This window comes from Atta colombica, unplaced genomic scaffold (genome assembly GCF_001594045.1).
Source record: "Atta colombica isolate Treedump-2 unplaced genomic scaffold, Acol1.0 scaffold166, whole genome shotgun sequence".
NCBI lineage: Eukaryota > Metazoa > Arthropoda > Insecta > Hymenoptera > Formicidae > Atta > Atta colombica.
The window spans coordinates 1,154,687-1,175,575 of NW_017259257.1; the positions used below are offsets into that span (position 1 = coordinate 1,154,687).

A 20,889-nucleotide genomic window follows, 5' to 3' on the forward strand; every position below is an offset into this window, starting at 1 on the left:
TTTCTAGTTTCAAGTATCAAGTGTTTAATATTATTTTTTACAAACGAATACAAATTATTACAGCCTGTTTTCGATTTCATTATTCGATTTTATGACATGAAGACCGAAAAAAAAGAAGAAAAAAATATTAGATAAAAAGAGCTATCTATTTTCTTAAATTCTATATAGCTCATTATATATTACATATACTGAACTTATATAGAAACGATACCGTTAACAGAAGTACGTCATATATGTACTTTTATAATGATTAGTAAGTTAAGTTCTAAAAAATATACGTCACTACTCTGCCATCATATAACGTCTACATAATTATGACACTAATATCATACAAGCTATTTGTGTTAACAGCCTTAATAATCATATATTAGTAATTATGTACAATTGTTAATATTATTATTATAATATTAAGATATCTATGAAGTAGTCTTCTAAAAATAGACTACTGCTTATAGGAATTCTCGTGATATTTTGTAACAGGATGCAATAATGTTAGATATTATTATATCTGCTGACTAGTAAAACAACTTGCATATGTGCTTAGTGATTTATCCCGAGAATAATAGACTAGTATCTACATGCATGTCCTGTGCACATGTGTATCATATACTCATCTTAAGAATTTGTTTCTGCAGTTAATAAGCATAATCAATTTGTGATCTATCCGTTTTTAATACGATATAATATAAATTGCTCATAACACGAGGATGTAGGCCGCGTGAAAAGGCACATTGTTATTCAGCACTGCTCTCATTCTTCCTTTCGCTGCGTGTACGTATAGAATAAAAATGCGTGAGCGCTAGTAGGCACACACACGCATATACACACACGCATACACACACACACACACACACACACACACACACAAAGAGAGAAAAGCTTTAAAGGAAAATTAGGTGTTTTGTGTATGGAGAATGAGAGCGAAAAAAAAATTCGAGGGACAGAATAGAGGACATACCAGTACCTGACATGGAGTCTGGCGAGCGGCCACGCAACACACCCGCGTAGCTATTTATGCAGGCTTCGGTGGATATTAAAAAGAAAAAAATTACATCAAGTAAGGTCAACTATCGGGCCCCCCTCCCTACCCCCTGAAGAAATTATCTGGCTATTTTATTCATAAAGGGGGGGCTAGAAGCGAGAAAAAGAAGATATAAAGCAAACTATAAAAGTAAAGGCATCTGGAATACGCGGCGCGCAGTACACACCCACACGGCATGGTACATAGCCAACAATATAAGCATTTTATTAGAGCTGAATCAACTTTAATGAATTACTTGATCATAGCAGAATCTATCTACAAATATGGAAGTAGCGATTTGTCTACTACACAATAAAATAGCAAGCGAGTTTTATAAAAATATAGCTTTTGTTTGAGTACAAATATGAGTTTATATTGATTCTTATAATAATTAATTGAATTTGCTATCGATAGATAATTTTTCTTTCTTTACTTTAGTTTTGGATGAAAGATAGCGAGATTAACTTGAATGAAAGAAACGATACTTTTTTTTCTTTTTACTGAAATTCAATTGTATTATGAATATATTTCAATAAGTTCATTATATAATTATGGCTAAAATAATGCAAATATCTGCTAGTACCAATTCTGTGTGTGCGTGTATGTGTATATGTGCTTTAAAGAAGGAAATACTTAATCTATTCTGTTAGTGCTCGAGTAATTGCGAAACTTATCTCAAAATCACAAAATTACTTAAAAAAGAAAACAAAAGAAACTCTATACACACTCAAGCATATTATTATGAATAAATATAAAGTTTCGCATTATTAAATATACTTTCAAATTAACTGTCGGTAATGTATCTTTATCGTCAACTCGCTTCAACTAATTTGTAAATGTATAGTCTAAAATTCTTTCTTCATACCTGTATTTGTATTATTCGTGGTAGTTGCTGCTCCTGAACCAGAACCGCCACAATCTGATTCATCTCGCTCTTTATCGTCTAATCTGTGAAAAATGAATGAGATATATCTTTCCATCTTCATTTTTATTAATCACAGTCTATTAATATTTTAAGAATAATGATTAAAAGTGACGATTCGAAAATAAACAATCCAAAATAATAATTGTTTATCAATTTTACAAAACTCATTGAAATTATAATATTACGAACCTGTGTTGTTTTATAAGCGTGCAACATCCACTTTCTGTCGGATCCACGGAATAGACGTATAAGTAACCATCGGCACTAGCTACTAATAGTTTTGGTACTTTATGTGTTCTAAAATGTAGATAAATAAAATGTATCGCGGATACGTAATAAGTTTAACGCACAGTGTACATAAATTTAAGATACAAATTTTTGAATACTCACACAGTGATGGCACAGACATTTTTTAAACCTTGAAATGGTAGATGGACGCTAGCAAAAGCACGTCCTTGAGTAAAAACATCAGTCACTTGCGACGGCAAATACGTAGCCGACGCTGTCACAGCCTTCGTTAAATATCCCATCCAGCTTTGTGCTTCATCTGCAGTTTGTTTGTTTGGCCTATAACCCAAATAACTCAAATAACACATTTGTTTCTACATTTTAATGAAATATTCATTAAAAAAACAGTGAATACGTGATACATACGTTTCCTTTGGTTCCTCCAATTTGAATATATGCACAGTTTCCGTATTACTAGAACAACAGAGCCACATAGAGTCCATACTGAAAGAAAGACTGTTTATCGTGACGCATCTTTTAACTCCGCGTCGAAATTCGAATAACTTTGTACCCTCGTGAACCTGTAAAAATAAACAATTGTTGCAATTGTATGTAGTTATTGCAACAGTTATGGATAAAAAAAAATTTTATGAATAAAATGTAGGTACTATTGTATCTATTTGTATATCTACTAGCTACTTACGTCAAAAACTCTAATAACAGTACCCTTTTCAGAGGCTGTCGCCACTTTGGTGCCAGTCGAGCTGAAAGCAATTGCTGCCAATGGACTATCATGTGCAGGTATCATTGTTTTTGCTTGCTGTACAATTGAAAAATGTAAAGTTGTTAAAATATTAATTTCTAATGCTTCAAAGATTTTATTGATTTATTCAAATTTGTTTAAAATACATACAAGATGATTCGCATCAAATATTTGAACTTCTCCAATGGTATTTGATCCTGGGTAAGCTACATAACAATTGTCGCTATTTGGCGAAAGTGTACAAAGGCCTGTAAGATTAGGTGGAGTGTCACGAATTGTGTGTAACACTCTCATGTCTCGTATATTATGAATATATAGTGATTCTTCCAAACACACCACCAACCTCTGAAATAAGTACTGCCTTCAATGTATTGAAGATTATGAAAAACATTAAACATATTATAAAATTATAATTATATAAATTTAATAAATTAATAAATTATAATTAATAATTTAATAAATTATCAAAGCTTTATTTATTTTAATAAAATATCACATATTTACAATTTAAAATATGTGAGAATTATCATAAGATAATTCAGAATTTAAAAAGTAAGTTCATATGAATACATGTCTAACATAAGATATAATTTTTTAAATTATAATAATTGTATTGTATATATGTATTTATTTATATATTTATACGTATATATAAAAATATCTATAGTGTTAATTCATTAATTGAGATGTGAACATTGGAATGCTGCGTGGTTTTGTGTGACAACTCGTAATTAACGAGTTTAACTCCATATATTTTAAATTTATAATCAGTAAAATAGCTCTCTGACCTTCTAAATTGAGAATTATGTATGTGTCTGACAATCACATTATCTAAACTGTTGTTTATAAAGAGGAAACTAAAATTTTTAAGATCCAAAGAAATGGAACCAATGTTCATTGATTAAATCGAAGTATAAGTAGGGGTTTCCATTCAATCCAAACTCTGTTCAATTATGTTGAATAAACCTCAGTGCTAATAGTTGCTTAACAAACAAAAAGGGATTTATTCTTTTCCATAAAAATCGTGATTGTAAATTGTGAAAAAAACCGAGATTTCAAACATAAGACTGCAATGCTTTCACATTTGAGGTCAAGGCTCGAAATAGGTTCTGTACTATTATTGTAAAAGACAAGAAGAATGTAAACATAAATTTGAATAACTTACCGCTCTGTTGAGTTTCACAGCCAAAATTGTATTCGAGTAACTGTAATTGCATATCTCTGTTCCTTTCCTAAAGTGGCACACCGTAAGCGTACGAGGTGATTTAAGACTCACGATTGCCACCAAACTGCTGCTGAACAATCTTTCAACAATGCATATATCCTCGAAGTCTGTATCATCTCGAAAAAATGAAATATTCTAATTAATAATATCAAAGGGTTCTATTCAAATTGGTCGTTTAGTTTCGTTTAACACATCGATTGGTTATAAATGACCAACGCCTAACTTTTTAGCGCTTGTAAAAAATACTATTGAATATAAAATTTTTTGAATTATATAAAATAACAATTTAGATAAACAACAATGTAAACAGTGCACAGTTTACCACATTATCTATGAGCATATAAATTTATTTAATCATATCATGCAATATATTATCATATGCTTACGATAATGAAAATTCTATCGTGGCATACATGTAAGATATATAAAAGTTGCTGGGCAGACAACGTGTTAATGCGACATAAAAGCTACAAATATCTTTGACATAAAAGATATTTAGAAATTTTTTATCTCGCTTATCATTTATTATCATTCTATTAATCATTATTGTAGCAGTTATTTTTAATTCCAGGAATTGTTGATAGAATACAGAAAAACTAATTATTACCATTTTCATATATTTTCTCAAGATGTCCTGCGGAACTGATGGAATAAAGTTTGTATCCTGACTTTGATCCCACTGCCAAGGACCTAAAAGGTAATAAGAAATTTTATTAAAAATACACCCACACGCATGTCCGAAACTGAGATATAAGAGATCTTAATGACGTCATCAATATTAATTGTCGATTTTTATATTTATGATCTTATATTTATATATTATGATCTTATATTTATGATTGCCTTAAATTTTAAGATATTACGAACCAATTATATTATTTAAAATGATTTTGAAATAAGAACAGAATATGAATATCAGTCTAAAATATCTTTTAATCACATCATAAGACATCATAAAGATGACTTTAAGAAGTCTTTTGCTTCCATTTTGGGACATGCCATTACAAACCTATACTAGAAAATATCTTATTGCATCAATTAGAATTCAGCTAGATTCAGAAACAAATCAGAAACTTACACAGTTAACTCTATCAAACATTCTAATCGAGATAATCAGAAGTTCAATCAAGATAATTAGAATTCTAATTTATATGATCAGAATTCATTTTGTTTGTTTCTTGTGGGTATAACTGTAACATCTTTCTCAGTGACTCTTTCTTTTCTTTTAGTTAGAAAGACGTGATAGTATTCAAAATATAGAATCAAAAATTTCTTCGATAATTGTATACACGTAAGTATATACCCTTTGTTTGCCTATCTCCCATATTATTGCCATCGCTGTCTGGCAAATATCGTACACACACACACACACACACACACACACACACACACACACACACACACACACACACACACACAGAGAGAGAGAGAGAGAGAGAGAGAGAGAGAGAGAGGGAGAGAGAGAGAGAGAGAAATAACAGAATCGTCGCGAACGATACGCAATCGTGCGAGAAGCAGAAGCCGAGGATAAGTCCTTGGATAAGGCAACGGAAAGGCCAGGTCGACCGACTGGCTCGCGCGCCGGGAGGTGCGATATCTCCTTTTTTTCCTTTTTTCTCTCCTTTCCAGTTACTCACCACGACGCGCGGGAGAACGCGCGCGAAGGTTGAGGTCTCTCTCTCTTTCGTTAACACGCAATTAATCGGTGAAAGGGGGAGTAGCGAATGACGCAGGCATAACACGACGAAAACATCGCGTGAGGAAAACATGGGAGCGCGGAGTCGCGCGACATGCAAACCTTAGTGCGAGGCGTACATTCGCTACACACATGAATATATATAATTTTTTAATTTTATATATATTATATATATATGTATATATATGTATATATATATATATATATATGTATGTAGATTGAGAGAGAGAGAGAGAGAGAGAGAGAGAGAGAGAGAGAGAGAGAGAGAGAAAAGACGACATGCGTCGAGGACGGGAGACGAAAAATGAGGTTAGGATCAGACAAAGGAGATGGGCAGGAGGAGAGATTCTGAGAGACGATTTCGCGATTAGATAGCAGAATATGCGACGTCCGTACTTACGTGCAGTCCTGATTGAAGTTAACAAAGTAGGGACCATTGCTCTGCGCATCGGACGTCGTATCGGACGTCTGGTTGGTTGCGAGGTTCATGAGTCCTGATATGCTGTACCTTAAGCCTTGCGTTAATACATCCAGGTTGATCTCGCGCGGGATCTCTCGCATAAATCTCGGACACGTGTGCGTGGCCGTACACACACGTACGCTCTTAACGAAAACTCTCCTTTTCTCTCTATCTCGCCCTCGGCGCAGTGCGCGTACCTAATACCTCTCCCCTGTCACTGTTTCACACCCCCGCTTACGACGTCCTGCTCGCGCTCGCTTCTGCGCGCGCTGGTACGAAAAAGGAACACGCTCGCACCACTCCGTCAATATCGCTTCTGTAGGCTCCGCTCCGATTCTGGATGTCTCTTTTAGCTAAAGTCGTTCCGACGACGGCCGACTCCTACAAGTGACTGTACTTTGCTATCGTTCCATATTGAACAGCTGACAGTCGCAGCTGCTGGTTGGAACAGCGGAACGCGAAACATCAGTCCGCGCGTTCCATATGTTCCGTTGCTATGGCGACGCGCCGGTCTTCCTCCTCCTCCTTCTTTAGTCTATTTGCAAGGTGCTTTTTTTTCGCGCCATGAAAATCCGTGGAAATTCACGGCGGAAAGAAGGCAAAGGAAAATGGAGTCTCTTTATGTCCGATGCTCTTTCCTACATTATTTCTATATCTTTCTCTTTGTGTCTCCGAAAATCCAGACTGCAATTCATATTATATAATAATTACCAACTTACAATGAAAGTGACAGTGTTCTAGAAAACAATAAAATGAGGGAACATTATTTGGTCTCTTCAGTTATGTTTTTTTTTTACATTTTGTTTTTCTTTTAGGCTTAAAATATTTTAATTTTCTTTCGCGATTGTTTTGTTAGGTTCTGTATATATTCCATAATAGAATATTTTAAGCCTAAAAAAAACAAAATATAAAAAAACGTAAAGTTAATAGCGTTTTAATGCAAAATAAAAAAAAACACAATGGAAAAAAAATAATCCCTCAATTCATAGAAGTTACCCACCGGAAATAATCGTGGCTACATAGTTCAACATGCATGCTTTGTACATATAGAGGCGCCACTAAATATCCTCCAGCTAAAAAAAAAAAATTAGAGCTGCCAACAGTCACTGATAGTCGCAAATGCGAGCGATTGCTGCGAATTGTCCAAATTATCTACGATCGGAGTTGGAATTTTTAAGACTTTAGCAGACAGAAAGTGTGTGATGCGAAATTTGGCTATCAGTTGTTATGACAGTTACGATTCTTACAGAGTAAAAGAGGTCAAATTTTGTAAAAATAATATGTTTTGACCGTATTTGTAAAAATGTTAGCTGATTTATTGATTCTCTAACGTGCTTGACAGTTTAGCCAAAAAAATGATTGTATTTTTCGGTGTAATTTCCGCAGTCGATTCATCGAGAGTCTTTACGCAACACAAAATTGAGATCTAAATTATTTATGTGAAAGGTTTCATAAAAGTAAGAAAATATGATTATATCTGCTCACATTAATTTTTTATAACTTATATTAATAGTTATATATTTGTTTTAGAAAGAAATATAACATCTATATTTTCATTGTTTAACAGTATAATAATTATCTTCATATATTTCAGATAAATTTAATGATCCCATGGATGCGTGATCAAATAGCAGAAGCCTGGCATAACAGAAAAAGTTCAAGGACGGCTGATAAGCGGTCCTTGGCCCTTTCTTCTGTCGGCACAGGCAATGCTACAAGCAATGACACTATGCTTACACCATTACCTACCTCACCTGAAAACTTTTCCATCAACGTTATCAGGTTTGAATTCATGTTTGATATCACAGAAATCTTGCCAGATGTTTAATTAATCAAATCTTTTTGTACAGCATAGAGGGCAATGTATTAGATGTTGCAATAAAACCAAACTTTACTGTGGAAAATATTAAGAAAATAGCAGTGGTACATTTTTATGGTCAAGATACAACCAAATCTATCTCAAACTATCGCTTAGTTCATTCAACCAAATTTGTACAGCTTAAGGATGAAAATTATGTAAGCGACGAGGATATTAATGAATATGGTATAATTATTTATATTAAGTTATTTATAGATTTATAATATAATTATTTTTTCGATTAATTTTTAATTTGTATACATACTTATTGTGTACTTGTTTTTTTAACACAATAATTTGTTTTTACAGATGAATTATTATTAGTAGAAATACGATCACAAGAAGAGTCATCGGATGAAGATCTTAAAGGTCCAAGTTTAGAAGCAATAGCTCAAGCTACAAGTGATCTACCTAGTGTACGAAATCCACCTAAGCCTGTGCCATCTATAGAATGCCCTGCGGATGTAAATATATTTTACATACTTTTATTTATCATACTATTTTACGTCTTTATTGTTTCTTGTAGTTCCAGAATGAAATCCGTAAGATTTTAATAACTCTTGTACAAGCATCTGCAAAGATCTTGATGTATAGTCCTTATGCTGAAAAATTATATGACGATATTAAGGAGAAACTTGAAATTAGATGTAATCCTATTAATGATCTGAAAGTCGTAAAAAGTCTTGTAGAAATGGGTTATCCTCATAAGAAAGTTCTCAAAGCGTTACGTCTTCGAAAGCAAGTATCGTAGTAATGTTTTTATCATATTATATATGTATGTGACGAATAATACTATAGAAGAGTATGCTTCTGTTTTAGATCGAATATGACAGAAGCTTTAGAATGGCTTATAGAACATCAGGATGATTCAGATGATGATTCAGATGATGAAATAGATTTCTTGCCTGCGAATATAATGACAAACACAGATATTGCAAATCCTAGTTCTTCAATGAACACTAAGAAAAAGTCATTTAAAGAAGCATGTTTGGAACTGTTCAAAGGTAATTCTTACACAAAATTGAAATATCCGTTATTATTTCGAAAAAAATTCAAGTTGAAAGCAAATAAAACATATGAAAAAAGATAACATTAGATTATTTAAAATGTCTTAACTTTAAAAGAAAAACAGAATCAAGAAGAAAAAGATCTGGTATATATCGTAGAATTATTATTGCAAAGTTTTCGACAATGGAAAAGAATGGAATTTAAACCTAATAAGAGAGCAATGCGATCGCTTGTAGAAATGGGCTTTGAAGACAAAAATGTTATAGGAGCATTGAAAGTTACTGGAAATGATCAGGCTAATGCTGTAAGTTGTAATGGTTGTACTAAAGATGTATATTTAAATTATATTTTTATTTTATATCTCTCGAGTTTTATATCTTTTGTGACAGTGTGAATGGCTGCTGGGCGAAAGAAGACGTAGTTTACAAGATTTGGATGAAGGCCTCGAATCCGATGGTCTAATTTATAAAGCAATTATGACTAATCCTCATATTCAGCTTAGTCTTACAAGACCAAAGATGTTGCTTGGTAAAATGAAACAATAAAAAAAAAGTAATAAATTGTAATCATGTTTCCTAACATTTTTTTTTATTTCTTTCAGCATATTTGTCAATGATAGAAACACCTGCTTCGGCAAATATATGGATTAACGATCCTGAAATTGCACCTGTGCTTAACCAAATATCCAAGACATATCACACTGAAAAACATGCCATTCATATGAATCGTTATACCTAATATTAAAACTTATTTGCGTCTCTGTGGAATATTCATATTTTTATATAAATTTATAAATAATTTTTGCAGAGATTTGGAATATCAATTATCAGTTAACGATCAATAATAATTATTGCAATTTTAATTATGTTATATAATTATATAATTATAACTAATTATAGTTATAATTATAGTCATCGCTAGTTAAAGAATGCTTATATTTATGAAGGTCTCATGTGATATCAATGCAATATAACATGCTATTAATCATATATAATTTTCTACATAGTGCTGATTGCTTTTGTACAAATTGCCTGTTGACAGTTCTTAAAGAAAGGAAATGTATTTTAATATATATTAAAAAAAGAATTGTTATTTTAATGTGTAATATAAATTCTTACAATAAAAATTAAATTCCATTCTGCAGATCGAAAACTAGTCAATGCTAATACTACAAATTGTTATAAAATCTAGATTGCAGTTTTAAATTTTTGTCCTAGCCTTTTAAAATAAATATATTAATTATAAGTTTTAAGAAGTTAAAGATTTTCACATTTGTGTTTTATGTGGTTCTAAGTATTCGTGTTTTTAAAAAATATTTATTCTGAGGCAAAAATCATGGCGCTCTCATTAATCGTTGCTTTTCGTTAGTATCTCTTTCCTCATCTTTAATTATGTAACCAGGTGCACAAATATTTCCAGTAAGTAGATAACGTCCATATCCTCAATTAAAATTTTTTTTCCATTCTCGGTATAAACTCCACGTCATAAATGCGTTAACGCGTATATAATTTTGAAAAAAATTTTATATCTGTAAAAGAAAAAATTGTTATACAAAAATTATTGTGTTTAGTCGATAAAGTAGATCCTTTCTTTTTCTTTCCCTGGATGATTTTCTGACTTTTCCAATGAAAGTCAAAGTGCCAGAATGTCATATTGATCCATAGATCAACCCAGAGCCTTTTCGAGCAGACTCATTTTAGTTACTTGTTAAAAAACAGATAACTTTAAGATCGTAAATTGTCTATTAGGTTAAGGAAAAAATTTAAAAAAAAAAAACAAATTGAAGCATAATTGAAACATGTTTTTTTAATTTATTACAATTAATTTTTTACAAACCTTTTATTAAACCAAATATGTGTCATTTTGATCAATGACTTTTTGTCATTTTTCAGGTAGAGCCATTATTTCATCGATGTAGAACATTTCTGATTTCTCGGTAAAAAATTGGGATAAACGATTTTCGCAGGTCTCTTTTGAAATCAAATTTACTTTTACTTCATTAAGGAAATTTTGCAAAAACTGAAACAAATGGTAATCAGATGATGCAAGGTCAAGACTATAAGATGGATGCATCAAAATTTCCCAGTCAAATTTTCTCAATTTTTGTTGAGTCATTAAAGACGTGTTATTATGATGGAAAACAATATCTTTTCTATCGTTCATTTTTTTGTTCAATTCTGGTCGCTTTTCCTGATTGCTTCAATCGCTGACAATAGAGATCAGACTGTTGCCTGGTGGCAGCAGTTCACGATAGACGACTCCTTTCCGGTCCCATCAGACACAGCATCACCTTCTTTGGCATCAATCCGACTTTGCATTATTATCACATGTTATCCACTTTTCATCGCCCATTATCAATTTTTTCAGAAAAGGCTCAATTTTGTTTCGTTTCAGCAACGATTCGCAAATAGAAATTTAATCCATTAAATTGTTTACCGTCAAATCATGTGGCACCCAACATTCTTTGTATATCCAACCTTATGCAATGTCCCAAAACGGTTTTGGGTTTTAATCAATATTTAGCTCCTTAGCTAACATAGCTGCTTTTCTTTAACTTTTTGCAAGATTTCATCATTTTCCACAATAGACCGATCAGAATGATATGCATCTTTGACATCAAAATTTCCATCTCGAAATCGGCGAAATCAATTCGCTGCTGTTTGTCTCGTTAGCATTCTCTCCATAAACACAAATTTTTTTCTGTAGCTTTCGCAGCGGTCTTACCTTTTTTATAATAAAGAAATAAAATAATGTTCTTGATTTACACTCATTTTTTTAATTTGGTTGAATGCGTCAGTATCGTTCAAATTTATGATCAATCTATTTCAAAATGTTATATAAAATACTTTTTCAACGATACATAACTTAATATATCTTCTTCAGGCTGCAATCCATTTCAGTCCATTTGTTTCTTTCAAATGTTCTGAATGCTACACTCTAAACATTATACTCTGATTAATTCATGCTCGGTCCTCATACAGGCAACAGCCTTTCACATCGAATGCTGATTGATGAAAAACGGGTGATGGAGGTAAATTTTATCCTCACAACCGACTTTTCACCTATCAGCGCTCTATGTCAAAGCGTTCAGCAGACTCAACAGTTGAGTGAACGCTCGCTGCTATTGATTCTTCTAGATCTAAAATTCTGATTGGATGATCTTTACGAAACAATCAAAACTGCGAACACTCACTCAACTGTTGAGTCTGCTGAAGCGCTCAATAATGGCACGTAAAAAATCGACTAGATCGCCATCTGTCGGCTATATATAAAAAGACTTTTTCTAACCAAGTATATTCGACAGCGCCATCATCAGCATCAGACCACCAGTCGGCGCTACGAAAATATTTTTGACAGCTGATTTTGTCGCACGTGTTTTACTCAAAATTTTCGTTAATAATTGTTAATAATGGTTTATTATTTTACTAGCGAAGGTAATTTTGCATTTCTAAGACCTTGATTTTTTTAAAAAGATTAATACATATTCTCTTACATATTCTCTTAAATTATTAATAATAATATTTTGTTATCATTAAGAAACTTGACTAATTATCATAATCTTGAATTGCAGTTGTGCAACCACCCATTACTTTATTTATGGGAATAGACAAATTTGAGAGTAAGTGGAAAAATCATTTGTAATTATTTATCATAATTAATAAAAATTTGTGCATAATCTAAAATATGATTTATTGGATTCTGTTTGTATAGATGAAGATCTTATTAAATGGGGTTGGCCTGAGGATGTGTGGTTTCATGTTGACAAATATTCGTCTGCCCACGTGTATCTTCGACTTCGACATGCAAGTTTAATTATTATAATTAGTAATTTCCTGCTTTTGATATTAAAGAATGATACATTAATTCTTTTTGAAATTACAGGGTCAGACAATAGATGATATTCCTAGTACTGTATTAGAAGATGCTGCACAATTAGTAAAAGCAAATAGTATCGAAGGAAATAAAATGAATGATGTTGATATTGTGTACACAATGTGGTCGAATTTGAAAAAGACACAAGGTATGGAAGTCGGACAGGTTGGCTTTCATAAGGATAAAGATGTTCGTAAAATTCATGTTGCTAAGCGAGTAAATACTATCGTGAATCGTCTTAACAAGACGAAACGTTCAGAACAAGTAAACTTAAGAAATGAAAGAGAACAAAGAGATAAGAATGAACGAGAAGATAAGAAGAAGCTTATGAGAGAACAGAAAGAGAAAGAAAAGGCAGAAGAAAAGCGACGTCAGGAAGAAGCAGAGATGAGGTGAATCATTTTATAATAATATATCAGATATACTTCTATTAAATAATTATTAATATTAAGTAATTCTTTATGAAAAATTATTATTAAAAAATTACTTTTCAGGAGTTACAATTCCCTATTTAATACATCTAACATGACTTCAAACACAGAAACCAGTGGATATGACTCAGATGATTTCATGTGATGAAGTTGATACTTATATTTGCGGTCCGTGCCTCATTCTCTATCATTTCCAGTAAAAGGAGAAAATTTCAGAATAAAAAGTGTAAAATATCTCTTTCAAGTACGATTATTTATTTGATTTATATTTTGCAAATATTATATTTGCAAAATTGTAAAAATATGTAATTGTAGAATCAGTGTACACTATGTTTATATAATAGAAGATTGTTTTGTCATTCAAAAATTTCTAAAACATACTGTGTAACCATAACATGCTATGCTGACAAATAATATTAACAGTTCTTGCAACAGTATTCACATTAATAGCTCGCAAGTACTTGGATATATTGCTATGATTTCAATACAATGAAAAAAATAAGTTATAAAAATAAAATACGGGAATAAGTTATAAAAATCTTCGTGTAGACAGAAAAAAAATATATTGTCTAGAGAAATATGTAGCAATACAATGGTATCCTTTTTTATAATAGGGTAACATTGACAGCCTGTAAAGCATTAATTATCCATGTTGGATAATCTTTATTTGGATAAACTATTAACATATAGTCTTGTATAAATCTAGGGAATCTTTGTTCTTTAATACTGTCTCTGATATCTTGCATGAGCTTCATTTGAAATGCAATATTGTGAACGGTTAATAGATGACACGATACTGTTTCTACAGTGGCGATTTGATGTAGATAAGCGCGAGAATAAGTCTTGCAAGTATTACACTCGCACGATTCGTCTATTGGTTTCAAGTCTTTTTTATATTGTATTTGCTTCAAATTGAGCTGTCCCGTTTTTATCAACGCACAACCAAATCTCTGAAAGTTTTAATTTAATGTTTTGAAATTTCCATCTTCTATGCAATCAAATATGTATTTTATGAAATACTTACAGCAGTTCTTGTCGGAAATACACAATCGTACATATCGATACCTAATGCACTGCATATGATTAAATCTATTGCGAATCCAACACCCATAAGATATCGTGGTTTATTCTTTGGAAGGATATTCGTTGATAAATGGACCATTCTCCAAAAATCATCTTTGCTCTCACCGCCACTGAAATCATTATAAGAATCACTATTGTATTATGTAAGATTTAGATATTTCTGTATTATACAAAAATTTATATTTATCTAACTATATGTATATCAACAAATAATCCAGTATCTACCTCAAACCTCCTACAGCATATCCATTCACCTCCCGTTTAATTAATTGACGTGCGCATTCGGATCGTAGTTCGGGATTGAGACCACCTTGTACAATTGGAAATATACTCTGCTCATCTAGTCTTTCATGCGCTAACAAACAACGGTCCAACCAACGTATCGTTCTGAAATGGTTTGTGTTAAACATAACACTCGTTTAAGCCAGGTTATTTAGAATATATTATTTAGAAAATATTTACAAAAATAATTACCTATGCATTGCTTCTTCTACTCTTGGTCCGGTTAAAGTACTACTAACAACATCATCGAGCTGCATGATTATGTCAGCTCCAATTGCATTTTGAATTTGAATAGAATGTTCGGGTGTCAACATACATTCAGATTCTAGATGAAACGTTATTGTAAACATTATTATAGGTAATTAAATTATGTATAAGTTATGTTTGAATGTATTTAAAAATATATCTCTCTAGCTATATATATCATAGTACCATTGTATGGTGATTTAAATTTTACACCTTCTTCTGTTATTTCAGCTAATTGTAATAATGAAACCATTTGGAAACCACCTGAATCCGTTAATAAAGCTCTTTTCCAGTTCATAAATTTGTGCAAACCTCCAGCTTTACGTAGAATATCTGCACCCTACCAATATATATAAAGTATATATTTTAATACATATATATTTTAATACAATCGAAATTACATTTAAAAAAATTTACTAATAAATCTAAAACTCTCTTTGACTGTTTTATTAACCAATATTTTTTTTCTAATGATAATGCATGATTTCTTACAGGTCTGTTTCCAAGATGATAGGTATTACCAAGAATTATTTGGCAATCCAGTTGCTCCAGTTGTTGGGGCAACAATCCTTTCAATGTTCCCTGAAAATGATGTAATAACAAATTTAATGTAACTTTAAATCGTTGCGTCCAAGATGTTCAAAATCACTCCAAGATTCAGAAAGAATTGAACAATCACATTGATCAGATTCAATTGTTTAAATATGATTTATTAATTCTCGTCCAAAACGTTAGAATGATTTTTAGCATCGTGAATATAAGGCTTTATAATTGAGTCATATATTTCAAAAATCTAGATTTTTAAGTTAAATATTTATTTTAATTCAAAAGAAAATATCGAAGCAAATTAATCATTATAAAGCATTGATAGACAAAAAAAGTTCATTTACAAATTAAATTATGAATGTACACACACAAGTGAGATTCTATTAATACAATTTACTACAATTGCAAGAATCGTAAACTTAAAACAAAATTTAGTTTCAGATGTTACCAAAATGTTTAATACTGAAAATTAAGAAATTATCAGAGTTATCATCTTTTCATATGGATTTTAAATCAAAAAAACTTAATATTTTAATATGTTTCTCACACGGTCGTGTCTCACACTTTGTGTGTAGCTTAAACAAGAAGAGAAGTTTTATGAACCTGAGTTCCCACCGGCATGAACACCGGTGTGTCTACATGATGATGAACAAGTGTCATCCTGCCAGTTCTGGCTTTTGTGGTTTTGCATTCGGCAAGCACTTCAAAGATTAACGGAGTCTTCCGATTTGTCATTTCTACTGGCGATCTACTAAATCCTGCGTTTATCGTCATGGAATACGACTTGTAAAAAAATTTGCTGGACATAGAAAGAAAAATTTATAAATGCCGCATGCTTAAAATGAGAGGTTACATCATGATATTCTCTCCACGTGTTTTTGTCCCGGCCTGAAATGTGTGTTCTGTGGATGTGGACTTACGGGACACCCTGTATATTAATGTGCGTGCAAATAGACTTGCTAACCGCGTCGCACATTCGAATTGAAAAAGGCATAAGTACTCGATAATTGCAGATGTTTGCGCTATGACGACCTGGCACGGTGTTGATACACGAAACATCACCTTCAGGAGAGATTTGCTCCGTGATAGTGTTCGACGGTAACGGTTAGCTGGCAACATGAAGACTGAGGTATCCTGGAAGCGACGTCTTCTGCGAAAGAAGATCAAGTATATGCTGGTATGCGTCCTTGTAGTCGCCGTGATATTCGTGATCCATCAGCTATTCTACTTCAAAGAATTGAATCAAGATACCGTAGGCAAGTTGATTGCCGGCTCGGTGAAAGACACCCATCGTATGGTCATCGGCAAGCGGGTTGACAAATGGAATCAACCATATCATTCGAAACTCATTCGCGACACAAATGGTCGAACGGTGTCATTGCGTGGCACACGGGATCAGGATATAGCCAAATACCTTCCCAATATCAATGGGAAATTTGTATGTTTTGTTTCGAAGAAGGAGATTGATTTTATAAGGATCAATGATGATTATTGTGACTGTCCAATGGACGGTAGTGATGAACCAGGTACTAATGCCTGCAACAATGGTTTCTTTAATTGCGAGAAAAGTTCAAGAAAGTCAGCAGGTATTGCAGTCAAATCTTTTTGCAATATATAAAATTTGCAATGTTAGAAGCTACACAACGGAAGTAATTTATGAAATTTGTATAAATTTTCAGTAAGAATACCATCGTACAAAGTCAATGATGGACATTGTGATTGTTGTGATGGTTCTGATGAATGGGCTGAAGCTGCAGTGTTGTATAAACTCAGTAGTAAGTTCAATTTATTTATATTTTTTTCAATTTATTTATGTGAACGTATATGAAATAATTATAATATCTATTGTATTTGTTATAATTTAGACTTACTTATTATTTGTATTTATTACAGAATTAAAAATAACTTTTTATGGACCTAGATGTCCAAACAAATGTTAGTGAAGAAAGTGAAGTATAATTCAAATCGGGGGGGAGGGGGGGGGAAGAAAGTGCTTCTTAATTTATGCACCGTAACAAGAATGACAACAACCAAATATACATAATAGATAAATGCATAGAATATTTTTTTCATTTTAGATTTTCATTTTAGATTTTCATAAAAGTATATTTGTTTAATCACATAAAAACAAGGTTATGTAGTAAAAATGATCACTCAATATTATAAAAAAATGATATATGAGATTCTTTAGATTAAGAAGTTATTTTTTAATTTAATGAATTAAAAAATTATTATCATTAAATCATTATTTTTTAGTTTTAATGTATTATAATTAAGAAGAGAATATAATTTCTTATTTTTCTTTCATTTAAATTGAATTGAAAGAAACAGTTTATTAATATATTTAAAGATGGTTATGAAGAAAAAGAAGTAATAGATTTAAGAAAGTATATTTGAGAAAATAAATAAGTAATACAAATTTTTTTTTCAAACTCTTTTTCAACTCATAGAGTATTATATTTATTTATGAAGAATAGATATCTCAAAGATTAATGTAATAAGAACTATTGTAACTATACACAGAGATAGTCTTTTTTTATACAGATATTCCTCTGTTGTAATATTATGTACTATCTAGAGAGTTTATATATTATTTTACTGTATATATATTTTTTGTCGTATATATATAATTTTTTTACATTTTCTGCTTCATACTTACGAAGATAGATGTTATTTAATTATTACTAATAATTAAAAAAGAAAATAAGATTTATATAAAAAGAAGAAACAATAACAGCTTTATCATATTTTCTCAGATTGTTAAATAAAATAAACATTTATAGTTTTTATTAGTTTTAATTAGTAATTGTTCAAAGATATTATACATATCATATAAGCAACAAAACAATATATTTAATAAAAAATTGTACAACGTAAAGAATATTGTATGTAAATATACAGTTTATCATATTTAACAGATTTCTATTACTTATAGGACTAGAGATTAAGAGTGTATTATTAAAATATAAATAATAATCAATATGTACATTGCGAAAATAGATTTTGTATAAATTATGAAATAGTTCGCAATACAGAAATATCAATTATAATAATTGTTAACAAGATCATAATTTTTACATGACTTTATATTTTACTTTGATCCTGATGATGTAAAGGAATTGCGATCTATTTTATGATTCATAATACAACTTCAAGCACAAATGCTCGATTATACCATAAATTTAGAGAAGAATATGATAGTTTTATTGCATGTTACTTCTGATATCTGTAAGAACATTGAAATGCGATGAGAGACTTCGCGCTTTATCTCCAAAATGTAAAGTTTGTTGTACAGATACTCCCATCCTTTGTAAGGTATCATTGAAGCTCTTTTCTTCCATCTGAATCCATGGTCGATGTTTGTCTTGCATTTGATATGGCGTTACATGTATGTGAGTATTTATTCCTGAAAAAGATATTTAATCACATTTTATAAACATAATATATTGAAAAATCTCATTATTTCGAGATATTTCCAAATTATCTCACTTAATTTAGCAAAGGAACGAAGTATATCCTCATTTGTAATCCATGTATTTTTGGGACCATTGTGTCCGCCATCTAACCACCACATATCTTTGATAAGTTTGATAAAATTATTTATATTGGGATCATTATTCAAGTCATTATCGTAATGATGAAATTCATAAAGAAACTGATTCAAAACTGCACATCCCTTACTGAAGCCCATCAAACTTAAGTTTGTAACTTCGATATTATAGATATCAGTATCCTTAAAATATTAAAATATTATGTATTCAGTAAATCAATGTTATACTCAATGCACGCAATGTATTATATCTTTTAAGGACATTGTCAAGATACAAGTTATAACTATAGTTGTACATACATTAAAGTTGGAGGAAGTTATTAATGTAATAATGATTTATAAAATTTTTCATGAATTATGATTCGTTTATGTCTAATACATACTTCTCCAATCTTTAATGTTTTAACATGTTCTAAGCAACAAGTAATAAGATCTTTTAAATGCCTTAAAGCATTGTACATTGGGCAAAATGTGGGTGTGCCATATGTATCTCCTGATACAAAATTATCGAAACAACTGAATACTGCGTGTTTAGATATTGTCATCCTGAAACAAGTATCAAGTTCTTGCATACTAAATTCGATCTAAACATGGCAGTTAAGAAAATCATTTAGCATTTTTCTAATCTATGTAATTTTTATGGAGTACCTAGAAGAGGTTATATATCATTCAGAAATATTGTAATATTTTTGTGCACATGATAATATCTTACCTTGATGGACGAATAACAAATACATGACTTCCAGGAAACTGTTTAGATAGTACAGTCGCTGTATTTTCTAAGCTCCATTTTGCATATTTCTTGCTGTCTGAATGCTTTTCCATGTTTTTTTGAATATCCTGTAATAATTTTTAATAATTTTGTTAATATAAAAGTCATAGTAGTATCATAAAAGTTATTATAAAATCAATATAAATATAATACCAACAAAAATCATTAATAGATATATATAGTTAATAATTCTAAAATATATCTTGTATATTCTACATAATTATCCTTAGTGCGTACAATAAATATTTTACATTACATTTGAAAGAACAGGAATTATTATATAATTTTTAAAAACAAAAATTGACAAGTGTTTCTGAACGTACATACTTGGACGTCGCCGCCAAAAAATATAAGAAGATCGTGTGTTGACTGCAATTTCGGCCGTGTATAAACTACATCGTTACATCGACCTGAAATGCCCGGTATGTTTTTCCACATCCAAATTTTCGAGCCCATCGGCCACTATTTGCAAGAGAAATAAATCAGAAAGAAGTCCGCGTTTTCACAAAAATGGAATATTGCTCAACAGTCTGATAATTGGAGCAAATGCTGATTAAAATGGCATTGTAAATCGATTGCGTGAACAATTGTGTAAAATTGCGTCGTAACTACGAAGGTATGAAGTCTATTTTGATTTGCGTTTTCCTGCACTTTTTGTATTCAAAGTGACAGATGTGATTAGGGTACGATTCACTTCATATTGTAAATGTTTTAAAGCATTTTTTTATTAGTTAATTCGTAAAATTCTTTCTTCTGATTGAATAGCGAAGCATTTGCAATTTAGGATGCATTTGTACTGACCGTATGCTGCATACTATAATCTATAAGATAGACCAATCACAGTCGCATATTCCTCTCTTAAACTGGTTCTACATTAATTGCAAGCTGATCGCAAGTTTGTTGCGACAGCCAATCTGAAGCT

General features: G+C 31.3%; 6 protein-coding genes across 10 annotated transcripts in view; 3 read left to right on the forward strand and 3 right to left on the reverse strand.

The window, feature by feature from the left end:
- Positions 1-6,754, reverse strand: part of LOC108686225 (WD repeat domain phosphoinositide-interacting protein 2) — an 8,585-nt gene extending 1,831 nt beyond the window's left edge. Inside the window, exons 1-10 of one of the 3 annotated variants that reach the window (XM_018191401.1) lie at positions 6,259-6,754; positions 4,770-4,852; positions 4,103-4,269; positions 3,088-3,282; positions 2,878-2,994; positions 2,601-2,755; positions 2,337-2,513; positions 2,136-2,243; positions 1,887-1,969; positions 965-1,021 (exon numbers count right to left, since the gene is read on the reverse strand). In XM_018191401.1, the coding sequence (XP_018046890.1) occupies positions 965-1,021; positions 1,887-1,969; positions 2,136-2,243; positions 2,337-2,513; positions 2,601-2,755; positions 2,878-2,994; positions 3,088-3,282; positions 4,103-4,269; positions 4,770-4,852; positions 6,259-6,419 (1,303 nt within the window). In that variant the 5' untranslated portion in view covers positions 6,420-6,754. Of the gene's footprint in view, positions 1-964; positions 1,022-1,886; positions 1,970-2,135; positions 2,244-2,336; positions 2,514-2,600; positions 2,756-2,877; positions 2,995-3,087; positions 3,283-4,102; positions 4,279-4,769; positions 4,853-6,258 lie in introns of all 3 variants that reach the window. The other 2 variants (XM_018191400.1, XM_018191402.1) reach the window with 2 other exon arrangements.
- Positions 6,755-7,470: 716 nt separating this feature from the next.
- On the forward strand, positions 7,471-10,327 carry LOC108686226 (ubiquitin-associated domain-containing protein 1). 2 transcript variants are annotated; one of them, XM_018191404.1, is made up of 10 exons: positions 7,471-7,623; positions 7,705-7,775; positions 7,913-8,100; positions 8,169-8,362; positions 8,486-8,640; positions 8,703-8,914; positions 8,996-9,180; positions 9,301-9,488; positions 9,574-9,712; positions 9,786-10,327. In XM_018191404.1, the coding sequence occupies exons 3-10, from the start codon at positions 7,922-7,924 to the stop codon at positions 9,920-9,922; spliced, it is 1,389 nt and encodes a 462-aa protein (XP_018046893.1). In that variant the 5' UTR covers positions 7,471-7,623; positions 7,705-7,775; positions 7,913-7,921; the 3' UTR covers positions 9,923-10,327. The 2 variants fall into 2 exon arrangements, with proteins under 2 accessions (XP_018046893.1, XP_018046892.1); XM_018191403.1 differs by having other exon boundaries at positions 7,471-7,775.
- A 2,122-nt stretch (positions 10,328-12,449) lies between these two features.
- LOC108686228 (coiled-coil domain-containing protein 25) lies at positions 12,450-14,005 on the forward strand. Its single transcript, XM_018191407.1, has 5 exons — positions 12,450-12,618; positions 12,756-12,803; positions 12,896-12,987; positions 13,067-13,449; positions 13,552-14,005. The coding sequence occupies exons 1-5, from the start codon at positions 12,594-12,596 to the stop codon at positions 13,631-13,633; spliced, it is 630 nt and encodes a 209-aa protein (XP_018046896.1). The 5' UTR covers positions 12,450-12,593; the 3' UTR covers positions 13,634-14,005.
- Positions 14,006-14,007: 2 nt separating this feature from the next.
- LOC108686227 (probable queuine tRNA-ribosyltransferase) lies at positions 14,008-16,470 on the reverse strand. The gene is made up of 7 exons (XM_018191405.1): positions 16,249-16,470; positions 15,592-15,681; positions 15,286-15,439; positions 15,046-15,178; positions 14,797-14,958; positions 14,513-14,681; positions 14,008-14,438 (listed from the first exon to the last, which is right to left on the reverse strand). Exons 1-7 carry the CDS (start codon positions 16,450-16,452, stop codon positions 14,094-14,096), a joined length of 1,257 nt encoding a protein of 418 aa, XP_018046894.1. The 5' UTR covers positions 16,453-16,470; the 3' UTR covers positions 14,008-14,093.
- A 284-nt stretch (positions 16,471-16,754) lies between these two features.
- LOC108686229 lies at positions 16,755-17,664 on the forward strand. Its single transcript, XM_018191408.1, has 3 exons — positions 16,755-17,231; positions 17,325-17,420; positions 17,539-17,664. Exons 1-3 carry the CDS (start codon positions 16,763-16,765, stop codon positions 17,583-17,585), a joined length of 612 nt encoding a protein of 203 aa, XP_018046897.1. The 5' UTR covers positions 16,755-16,762; the 3' UTR covers positions 17,586-17,664.
- Positions 17,665-18,421: 757 nt separating this feature from the next.
- The window catches only part of LOC108686189 (UPF0565 protein C2orf69 homolog), a 38,803-nt gene continuing 36,335 nt past the window's right edge, over positions 18,422-20,889 (reverse strand). For both annotated transcript variants that reach the window (XM_018191339.1, XM_018191340.1), the window contains exons 2-6: positions 20,295-20,429; positions 19,908-20,035; positions 19,579-19,741; positions 19,135-19,378; positions 18,422-19,051 (exon numbers count right to left, since the gene is read on the reverse strand). In XM_018191339.1, coding sequence (XP_018046828.1) covers positions 18,849-19,051; positions 19,135-19,378; positions 19,579-19,741; positions 19,908-20,035; positions 20,295-20,423 — 867 coding nt within the window. In that variant the 5' untranslated portion in view covers positions 20,424-20,429 and the 3' untranslated portion in view covers positions 18,422-18,848. The remainder of the gene's footprint in view (positions 19,052-19,134; positions 19,379-19,578; positions 19,742-19,907; positions 20,036-20,294; positions 20,430-20,889) is intronic.